The sequence below is a fragment of the Stigmatopora nigra genome, chromosome 12 (assembly GCF_051989575.1).
Source record: "Stigmatopora nigra isolate UIUO_SnigA chromosome 12, RoL_Snig_1.1, whole genome shotgun sequence".
In the NCBI taxonomy this organism is placed as follows: domain Eukaryota; kingdom Metazoa; phylum Chordata; class Actinopteri; order Syngnathiformes; family Syngnathidae; genus Stigmatopora; species Stigmatopora nigra.
In genome coordinates, this window is record NC_135519.1 from 7,861,847 (window position 1) to 7,873,900 (window position 12,054).

Sequence of the window (12,054 nt, forward strand, 5' to 3'; positions counted from 1 at the left end):
TGGTGTGTCTGTAACAGTGTCCAATTCACTCACTCTGATAATTGGTGATTAAAATGTTGCACTGCGGTCCAAATGGACGCATACAACAAACCTAATTCATTAAAAAGGGAGCAGATTTCTATTGCGAAATGTTGGCAAAAACAAATTGGCTTGGTCCTTGCACACAATTGGTAAATGGAAATCCGCCACTGCTCTGGTAGGGTAAATATGGATTTGCATTGTATGACATTTTGGACTTGTCTGCACTATTACTGGCCAGTAATTGTTTGGTCCCCCCACATTCAGTCTTGTAAAGGGAGTAATATTTTGAAGTAGTATGTAGTAAATATTTAATGTAGTTTACATATTATTTTCTTAATTACCCATAACATTGCACTCTATGAAGCGCACCTAACTATAATCCGCAGGTTGCTTGAACACGCATCGAAACGGGTGGTCTTTGTTATACAGAATACAATTTAAATGTTTAAGTATTAAACAGGGCAGTGATGTAGCTAGCTGTATTACAGCAGTTCTAAACGAATATGAATTGATTTTAATGTGCATTTTTAATGCACATTTAAACATTTACATTATCATTACGTGGACTTGTATTGTGGTCACGTTGTGAGAAAATTACATGATTTAACTAACTAATGTTAACTAACTAATGTTTGTTAAACAAACCCGAGCTAAATTTATCACCTGGAAAGATAAACTGAGAGCAGCTGAATGACACAATTTGTACACGAAAATATACTCAAGTCATCTTTGCTCCAGCTAATTGGCGAAAGCTTCTTGAAAATGTGCCCTTTCCCACTCAGAGCTGATAGGTCTACTAATCTTTGCAAGTTTGAGCTGCTTTGAGCCTTCTCATTTGTGGGTCATTGAGATAAGTGACAAGCCATAGGTTGATGGAAAATCCATAGTGTTATTGCTATACATTAATTTTATTTGATTGGGCCTGTAGTGAGCATAATGCATTACTGAGGTGGGCTGCTCGTGAAGTGTCTGGGCTGGGTTGGGGTCCACAGGCCATTTATAGCTCCCCCCCCACTCACAACACTCTATGACACTGATGTATAGCTTTGCCTGCCATCCATAGGCTGACCTTGTGAGTGCCCTAGTGCTGTAAATCACTCCGTGATATTGATTTTCCATTAGAGGTCAGCCACTCTGAACACCCCTGACAGAACACTCACAAACACTTCCAAGCAGGAGGCTACAGGACTTGGTGGACAAATTTATACTGTATGTATTCATGTTGAAGTACATTCATAAAATGCTTAGTAACTGTATTTGGATTCCTGGTAAATTGTCCTCCCATTATTGTTGCAACAGTAGTAAAGTTGCTGTTGGTACAGCGAGTCGTGCGAGACCGCATGTCTGAACAAATATTGACATTTGAGCATTTGTCACAAGCTGATGTACATGCATTTAGAAACAGAAACACATCCCTAAGTAACGATTAAGTGAAGGGTCTATGTTACGATTATGCAACACACTTGTTATGCTCCTAGTGAACATGTTGTTGCATGTCACAAAGCTGTGTAGGGATAAATGAAAAATTGACACCTGTTCAAACTGTTGTGTTAGTCATGTATTATCATGCAAGTTTGGTTTTTAATTTTAGAAACACAGTGGTGTCTAGTCAGCAGCTTTAAAAGACAGTCATTGAAAGGTTAAGATGGCCCAAAATGATAACCCTGCCTTCTGTTTTATTTTTGCCCCAATTCATTTTATATACATCAATTGGTTTCTAAATGATGAATATAAATATCCTTGCATACATTTAACTTGTCAATTCCAATTTGTTTTGTCTTGTTTTGAATTAAATCTTTAACTCTTTTGTTTTACAGACAGTTCAGTCACATAAGCCTCATTTCTTAGCTGTGCACTGTCAAGAAGTGGGTGGGAAGAATTATGAGGCTTCCATGTCACACGTGGATAGTTTTGTCAAGTAAGTAAACAATGTGTGTATAAACAATGAGTCTTTTTCCAAAGTTGTAATTTCCGATCCTTATTCACACACTGCTATTTTTAATGTTCTTGCACCCCCTAACAAAGTATGTCTTTCTTTTGCATTGGATAGCAATGGCAATCACTGCTCATGTTATTTCATTGAGGTCCTTTACACATAATACAAATCCCGTAATTACTCAAATTATTAACTTAACTAAATTTATGTTTTTGTGTATTTTCACCAGAGAGCTGTTGTCTAGTGATGCCATGAAGGAGTACAGCAGAGCTCGCGTCTACCTTGATGAAAATTACAAGTCCCCAGAACATTTCACAGTAAGTCTATGTTTTCATCTTTTTGACAGGCGCTACATTTAAGATCTTGAAGTGCTCAGAAGAGAAATGTCTAGATTGTGATTATGTATGTAGCAGATTAAGCTTGCTTATTGTGGGTTGGATTTTGTGGAATCAGTAGCAGCTCAATAGTAACTCTAGAAAAGTGGATGGTAATCATGTTAAGTGCATTAGATAAATACACTGTTCCCATTTAGTATGCATTGATATTATATACCCGACAGGTGGCAGTATAGGTCTTTGAAACTGTCCCTGTCTCTAAAATCTTTGCCCACCACACAAATAGACATGTACATTTTATCCTCATATGCATGTTCAACTTAAAAAAGGGTATTTTCTATCCATTCGACTTTACTTTTATTGATTCAATAGCACAATAATATTTTGCTTCCCTATTAAAAATCTTTGGTTTCATCTGTGTAGACACAAATTTAAATGCTGCTGAGTTTTGTCCTCCCCCTAAAGAAATTATTATATTATATCTATATTATATTCTAAGGTTAGGTTTTCCCAAAACGTCTAAAAAAGTTTCTTATTGTACCATTTACAATAATTTTTCTATACTTTTCTGTGTTGTCTTTTAAGACCAATTGCACATGAACTCGGAATACATAAAACATATAAACACAAAACCTCCAGTCATTTTTAATCTATAAAAATTGACTGTATATACAATTATCTTTCTTTTTTGGCTTGTCAAAAGTTTTTCCTTACACGCTTGTAACAGAAGCACTACTTTTCCTCTTGGTGGCGCTAAACACTCAAATATAAGAATTAGAGTTAGGCTTTTCCAACCTCTTATGTATTTCTTATTTTGTATATATCGTAAACCGTTCTGGTTGAAATATACAATGATTTCAAGAATGTTTTTAAACATTACATAAAAGATACATAATTTTCTGTCTTCTTACTTTATCATCATACCAGATTTTGTGCTCGTAAAAGTAGTGAAGTCACTGCGTGTGTGTGTGTGTGTCTGTGTGTGTGTGTGTTTGTTGAGATGTGTCTATCGTTGTCCTCCAACATGTTTTCAGCATTTCCGCCATGCTCCACTGCATTTCCACAAACTCTCATAAATCACAGCACCCACTGACTCACACATGCTCTTTAAAAGAATATTACAAACGCTGGCCTTTTGGAAATGTAATTATGTGCCATTTCATATCTTGGCATTATGAGCTGTTTATTTAATCGTGTTTGTGTATAGATTAACCTTTTTGCTGTATTTTTATTCTCATCAAATAGAAATCACAGTTTGCTCTTGTCATTGTGATTTGGTCTGTGGAAAGAGAAACAACGTCTGTCTTTTCTGTGATGTTTCCATTGAAATTCAGGCAACAGTAAATATGAATAGACTCTTTAGTCACCCTCACACAGGGCTTGCCATTTAGCTTTGATGACATCACTCATATTTGTTTTCTCAATCTTCGATTTTTTTCCCACCGTGCTGCGGGGAGAATTGTTTGTTGTCTGCTCCACCTGTCAATTTTCAGATAATGTAAGTGGCAAGTTTCAGGAGTCCGAGCCTTCTGCTCCTTGTGTGTGTGTTGTTGTATTCTGTATGCAGTTGCTTGCTGTCCCAAGAAGTGCAAGTGAATTGTTTGATTGAGTGTGAATATGGTAATGTAGCCGGTGTATGTTAAAATAAAGGTCAGCTTGTTTATTTGCTCTGTGTGTGTGTGTGTGTGTGTGTGTGTGTGTGTGTGTGTTGTGCGTGGGTGTAAGTAAGTGAGTGCCTTTTTTGATTTTTGAAAGACAGTGATTTTTTGAAAGGGTTTCCTGGAAAAATATTTTTCCTCTGGTTTATATATTAAGGATTATTTGGTGTCTGCTTTTATTGTTGTACTTAATCTATTGGAACAGTTTGGGGTTGAGCTGAAGGTTATCCCAGTTGTCTTTGGGGGTAAAGACAATGTATACAAGTATACATTAGACTGGTTTTTGTGAGGTGCTAATCAGCATAAAAACGACACACTTGGGCAATAGAGTCTTAAATTAATATGTTCTTATCTTGTCTTATCTTAGTAAGGGCTTGCAATGATAGGATGTAACTTGACTGACATGACACCCCTGTGGCTGAGAGTTGGTGTTTTACAGTCCTGTTAAGGTATACAGCAGGTAAAATGTCAATTAGGAAGACCCGCCCCGATAACTCAACTCCCAATCCACATGTTCCTGGCCATTAATATTTATCGTGGGCCTGGCCCTGGAGCTGCTGCTCATGTCATTTCAAATGATGTGCTTGAATGTCTGCTCATGTTCCCAATTTATACACACACTTCGACATGTGTAGAACTGCACCATACCCACGCAAACCATGTCTAATATGCTAACTATGTTTTCCAAAGCATTTTAACGGGAAATCAAAGGCAACCTTCGTCTTTGGTCTACAAGTTCTGAAAGGCAGAAACAATGGAGAATAAATCAGTCTGTGTGGCTTGACAAGACAGAAATGATATATCCTTCTGCTATGTGAGCGTGTACTTACGTAACTATCAGAGTAATAAACACATCATGTGTGGACTAACAGACATCTCTTAACTAACTACTGTATTTAATCAATCAGTCAGTGGATGTGCCATACTTCACATCCTTCTGAAGATTAATGCATTGAGAACCCATTTTAGTAATTTTACCATTTTCTGCTGCAGCATTGTTGTGCCCCAGTATACACATTTACTCCAACTATCTTGAAACTTTTCTTTGCACTTGACAAGAACATAAGTTTGTCTTTGTGCCTTTGTGGCAAAAAAAGACTAAGCAGGTTATTGTGCATGTAACAATATACTGAATATGATGGTGTTGTGTTATCAAGGTAAAAGCTGAAGTATAAGCAGTCGTCGATATTATTTGATTACCCACTACATCGTCCTCAGCACATAATAATCTGTGCTTCAACAAGCAGATCTGTCAGCATTTACCGTAGCTCAGCTTCTCTCAATCTTGAGGTGAGTCTTAATTCTCCTCTAGGCAGCATGTTGTAATACAATCATCAGTACCGCCTTGCTCAGCTAGGAATTTATGAACACTTAGTGTCCCTCTGTGCTGACAACACCTCAGTGTGTGTTTGCAGTATGGCTCAGAAATGTGTCAAATGCATTTATCACCTTTTTAAACTGCATCTTATATCACCACCCCCTGTTCTTTTTTTATTATTGTAAAACAAAATAGGCTTGCATGTAAAAATTATATACAGCAAGAGAAAGTGGGGTCAAAGAGGATGATTCCCCGTGTACAGTATGTTGGTTTTACACACGGAGATTAACTAGCAGGAGCTGCTCTCCTCCTGCCAGCTTTAGAAGCAGTTTAAAATATTGCAAAACTAAATCTAAGTGGCGGTCTTATTTCAATATGGTGGGAAGTACGACATCAGCTAAGGCCACTTGAATGGAGTAGATGTCAGCTCTTTAATATTGCAAGGCAATAACTCTGCACGACCATCACTCATATGCTTAGGCCACACATAAGTGCATATACACACTCACATGCGCAGTGTCAAAGTCGAATAAACACTAATGCAAGCCACCACACATTCTCACATTTAATCAGGAGACGTTTTGAGCAACAATCAATGAATGTGCCATCAGCCGTGAATTATGACCTGAAGAGAGAGGGCATTTACTCTGAAAATATTTTCTGAGATGTATGTAATGAATAGTGTCACACCAATAGCCATACTTGCATCAGTACCGATACTGCACTATAATGATGTCATCGTTTTTTAGGGATTACGAAGAAGGCTCCGGGAACCCCTAAGACTCTGTGTATATTTTTTTTATCTGCCGATACAAGGCAGCTGTATCGCGAGTACAAAAATCGCATCATTGCAATACTAATAATGTATACTTTTAAGATCGAAGTAAGTAGTTGTTGGCACATGGGCCGAGCAGTTTAAAATCTGCAGATGTTTGCTCTGTAATGCTGTTTTTTCCACCATGAGGCAGAACAGCTTGCTCCCAGCCAGTGTCCATTATGTGTGTGCCCCAACTACAGTGGGTGCAGAGTGAAGGTGAGCCTGTCATATCGATCTTTTTAGTGCTAAAATATGAGCCACTTTACGCCGCACGCAGTGATGTGAAAAATAATAACTCGGGGCCCAAATTAAAAATATTGATTGGTGTGGAGCGGTTGAGAGAAAATAAACACCATGTGAAGGATTTTTATTCCTCCCTCCGTTCGTTTCTCGTCTACTGCTTTTCCCCGCCGGCCTTGTGAAACCATGTCGAGCTGAGCATTAAATGACAGACAACCATGTTTTTGGTTCGTCTTCTAATCATAAAATATCAAGCCCCTGATTCTCTTTAGTGATTTTCAGATCACACTCAATAATCCAGCATTAGTTTAGCGTCAATCAGCTTGCTGTCTCCTTCACTCCAAGTCATAATTTGTTGAACATCCGAGGATGACTTTTTATCCTCCGGCGCTTTAACTGATGAGCTGACACAGAACCATCAAATGGTTGGGAAAACAATTGCCACAAGGTTAATTTTATTGCTTGCTCCATGCATTTGTGAGCAGCCGGAAAGTGTCCTCTGCCCTGGTCCTGATGAATGACTGTGCCGAGCGGGCAGGAATGAAAATGAAAGGGGGAGAGGCCAAGCACGGCGTGCTGGTCCCTGCCACCCCGCACCTGGAATTGAAATTTTTCTGACATTCTCCAAATTGGTATTCTGATATATAAGATAGGTGATGTTCCAATTATTTAGATGATAAAAGCTTTCATATCTCCCGTACTGCGCCGTTTTACGGTATCGCTTTACCTCATACATCTTGAGAAGGTTAATACCTGCACACCTAAATGGAAGATGTCACATTGTCCACAGTCCATAGGAATGTAAACTATTTAGTGTATCTAAATTCTGTCGTAATACTTGGCAGTCCAAGCCGCACTAGTATTGATTGTCCACAAGGACGTTTGTTGTGTTTCGAGGCCAAGTCGGGATGAATAGATACTTGGTGGAGCGTGGAGAACGACACTAAACCGGTATCTGCATCTCAGTGCTTTGTCAGGACCGATGAGAGCCATGCAAGCACACGCTGCCTGTTGACATCGACGAGACAGAGCTGGCGAGATCTTCTGCTTCCCAATTGCGCTCCCCCTTGAAAGCTCTCTTCTGTCTTTTGGCATCCCTCCCCTACATGATATACTTACTTCATATGTGTGTGAGTGGGTTGTGAGTAGGGGGTGTCCATTGTTCATTTATGGCTGTCTTGCGCATCTTGATATAGGGCTATCATTAGCCACCACTTTACCCATACATATCGATCCTCCCTTCACCAGTGGCTATCGCTGCTTCATTTGCATGGCCCATCTGACCCAGGCAGTTGCTGGCCATTATATTCCCATTAGCTAATCTCTTTGATTTCCATAATCCTCCTTCTATTGAGAGCCCTCACAGCCTTCACAGTCCTCTCTTCCTCCAAGGAGAAAGGGCGGGGGGGTTTCCTCCCAACTCCCCCACCCCAGTCACTTCACTCTAAAATAATGAGTATGCATCATAAGACTAAGCATGCATGCTTGTATAGGCAAACCCAGCATGGATGTTGTAATATGATTTATTGTTGACATTTATTGGCAGACAAAAAGGGATACAGGCAACAGACATATTTAAATTATGATGCCATTTGATCATTATCCATGTGTGGATACAGGAACAAAAGCTCAATGTGTTTTATTTCTGGAAAATATATTACTCATATGGGTAAAAACTAAATAAATGTAATATTGATAATACATTGAGTCTAGAGCTCAAAACATCATTCATTATTAAAACTTTTTCCAACATTTCTTTTTTAAACAAGAGTATCTGTAGTCTGCTTCTTGATAGTAATTAGCTCTTCTCTGTCTAACCTGCACCACCCTCAAAAAGCCAAATCAGTCATTGATGTCAATGAAAATGGTAGATTTTCCTTTTTGTCTAAATAGACTTTAAATAGGTTAACATTTGAGGTAGTAATGTGGACAGGCAATCCCTTATGTTTGCATTATAAGATTGTGAGCTCACTTACCATCATCAGCCTTTGCGCAACCTTACCACTCCTGGAACAAACAACCAATCTGACCTTAATCACCCTCAGCAGAGTTCTTGTGGAGCAATTGCTTCAATTGATCAGTTGCCTGGTCACCCATTTCCAACACTTCACTCTTGTCACCCTCTTCTCCAAATGATTTGATAATTAATAAGAGCTGGCGCCTGAAACTCCAGTCAGACAGTGTGATAGATCGGACAGCTTAGACGCGAACAAATATATTCTTCAGACGATTGAAAAGCCCCCATATATCTTTTACCCTTCTTCAGGGTTGTGTAAAAGCACCCTCCATAGTCATTATCTTGGTTTTCCCTCATGTGATTTCAGGGTATAATTACTAATTTAAGTTCACAGAACGACGTCACTCAGAACAATGCTTTGGGTTTTGGATCTAATGTTGTTTCAAAGTAATCGGAGCATTTGTTATGAAAGTGCAAAAACAAACAAAACCCATCCATTTAAAACCAAATTCAATAATGACAACAGCTTTGTCTGTTTTGTGGTTTGTAGTTTGGCTGAGCTGAGCATCGACATAATGTATACATCCATGATTGATCTTTGAATCTGTGGTGTTTGCTTTTCTTCATCCCCTGCTTTCTTGTCAACAGATGAGCATTTAGTTTATAGCATTCTTTGTGAATTAGAAGATATGTCCCTGTCTCTTTTCGGGATTAGGACAAATGTATAGGTAAATCATGTCAATTGGAAGTTTTACCCAGCCCCGTGTGGCCCCCCCAAATACAGTACTGCGACTGGAAGTAATTGGTGAATCTTCTCTATGAGTGAGTAGTAGCGGGTCGCTGGCTATTGGCTGTGAGCCTGTCATAATAACAAGCAACAATGTGATCATTTAATTTCCTTTTCACTTACACATCACCTCAGCTCACATGAGAGAGGACACACACAGACGCAGGGTTAACAGTGGGCCCCATTTATTTCATTCTAACCATCACAATGACTCCCAATAGCGTTTCAAAAGCAAAGTGAGCGGGTAGACACAAATAATCTAATCACACAATTACTGCTGAGCTTCATTCTATTCTTAAGTGCATTTTTATTGTGTCACATTTCTTTTACCCCCCTCCTAAATACCCCAGCCCTATTATTTTTTCCCCTGATTCCCTCTGCAAGCATTCTCTCCCTGCCACTTCTCATCTAATATGGCCGTAATTGGGTTTGCCTGTGCAAATCAGATTTCAGCAATTGGGTTACCCTCCTCTGAAATTGGAGAGGTCTGCAGGCCGGCATGGGTGGAGAGTTAATCTGCTTTTGTTAAACCCTTCTTTTTGTGACTACAGCGGCAAAAATGTGCTGTTCTAGTTAAAGCGTTTTACCTGTCACTGTGGACATAGCCCCCTCCCTACCACAAATCCCCCTGACACCATTACACGCACACGCACAAACACGGACACTCACACGCCGAGAAAATTTCTCCTCTGCTTCTCCTTGTACAAATAATGACATTTGAATCGAGCATTAACAGGCTTAATTACTTTAAAATTGTCATTTTAATTTACACTGATATAGTATTGATCACACAAGCAGAGATTAAGGCCCTCAGTGGAGCGGTTGATGTGGAATTAAACCGAGCTGGGTCCTCCTGGGGCCCGCCTGGCCTGTCCTGCAGCAGCCAGAAGAGGAATGACATCCTCCCCCTAATGAACTGGCAGCATGCGCAGACATGAATTTCAGGCCCAGTTGGAGAAGGAGGGAAATAATGGGGTTTGGGGAGCTATGGCGGCTTATTCATTCACTGCCATGCACCAATTCTCCTGTGATTCATCCGAGGGCCACTAGACCCCCTGCTGCCTGTTTGCCAGCCACATTCAGCCGGCCTGACCTTTTTCCCCGCGTTGCCTGTGTATTACTATAGAGGGACGGATGAATGGATGCATCGGCGGTCACTCACTCGGTCCAAGGGGAGCCCCTTTACTGGTGCTCGCTATCATGTACAACACAAGAAGGTTAAAATCGGGTGGTTGTCAATGTGCTGGTCCGTGATTCCTCCACTCATCCTGGCTCATTGGGCTGTCGGAAGAAGACAACCCTTCCAGGGGAATTGATCTCCTCACTCTTGCCCAGTGTCACGCACAACCTGTTATAATCAACGTGAGGGGGGTAGGAAAATCGTTACATTAAATCCAAGCAATTTCTTCCTCGTTTGAAGAAGGGCTGTGGCTTGTCTGGTGGTAAGCGTTGCGTTATGGGGTAATTATTATAGTTGAATCGTCTTGACGCTCATCTCAGATGAAGACACTCAAACAATTCTGCATTAAACAAGTGCTCTTTTTTTGACTACCCCGCAGAATAATTGGCTGAGGCTTTTGTACTTACGGGATCAGTGTCTCGTCTGTTGGAAATAAATAAATATGGCTGTATGTCTGGAAACTGACAAAAGCAATTTTAAATACAAATTAACACGTAAAAAACTCTTTTTGTGTGGTTTTGGTGCTATATTGATATCATAGACCTGTTTGGGCTATGTATGATGCCCATTGTCAGAAAGCTGGCCATCATTTGCAGCCAGGATTATATGTATATGTATTTCAATGGTACCGAATAAGTAAAAAGAATAGTCAAAAACTGGGTCCAACTGTTTAAACAACCTTGACCACAAGCGCAATGTAATAGCTATTGAGGGAAAGATTCTGCCTTTACAAACGTCATGAAGTTTTGATGGTTATTGTTGGAGAGGAATTCATTTACTATTTTAGCTTTTATACATCAATCTGTTAGTGTAGCAAGGGACTATCTGCAGACAAGATGTGAAATACATAAATTCCTAACTACAGTTGAGGCACCATTAAGCAAGATATCAAAAGTAATTACACCAACCAACACCAGTGTGTGCCTGTGTGAACTGTTTTTTAGTGGTGTGCTACACAAATATCCGCCAGCATCTATTGAATTTGGCCAAGAGGGAAATTAATTGCGATAGTGAATTAAATTTTAAATTGAGTTTAAAAATTGAATTAAATTGAGCGTGTATCTAATATCTAGTTACAGAGATAAAAATAAACTGCCTCAATATATTCTGTACACCACTGCAAATTAAAACCACGTTATTGAACATATTTTGTCAATTAATACCTCTGTGAGAGTTTCAATCAAATGAGAAGGCAGATTATTTCTAACTTTCCAATTGCTTGATATCTCTTCAAGGTGCGTAGATACAAGGTTTTCATCATTTTTATTTTCTTAAAACAAGAGAAACTTGTCGGCCTGCATTCGTCACTACAATTATAAGAGAAAAGGAACACACCTCATGATAGCTTGGTTAGTGGTGGTCCAAACACAAAACTCAAGTCTATATGCATGTCCTTGAATTAGTTTACTAAAAGGGTTTTGTCAACAAACTACAGGTTCCGGTGCAGATTGAAAAGTGGGATGGATCGTTCATAAGGTCTTCATTTGATTGCATTATCTATACCTTGATGTTGCAAGGTGGAAGCTATCTCGACAACAAAGGCTGAACAAAACAACGGCCTCTTTTCTCTTCAGGTTGGCAGCTCACCATGACGGATGTCAAGTTGTCTCCAATACACATAATGGACTTGGCAAGGTCCAAGCAGGCTAGGCATAGGCCGTCTACTCTACTTTGCCATCCAATCACCTTATTCTAATGCTATTGCATTGTTTAGTCAACCAGCCTTCCATTTACATCAACCCAAAACCACACTGCTATACCACAGAGGCACTTAATAGAATTAGTAGGTATTGTGCAGCACATTT

General features: G+C 39.6%; 1 protein-coding gene across 2 annotated transcripts in view; it reads left to right on the forward strand.

Moving 5' to 3' along the window:
- The window catches only part of inpp5a (inositol polyphosphate-5-phosphatase A), a 75,277-nt gene that overhangs the window by 10,164 nt on the left and 53,059 nt on the right, over nt 1-12,054 (forward strand). For both annotated transcript variants that reach the window (XM_077729921.1, XM_077729920.1), the window contains exons 3-4: nt 1,839-1,939; nt 2,187-2,274. In XM_077729921.1, the coding sequence (XP_077586047.1) occupies nt 1,839-1,939; nt 2,187-2,274 (189 nt within the window). The remainder of the gene's footprint in view (nt 1-1,838; nt 1,940-2,186; nt 2,275-12,054) is intronic.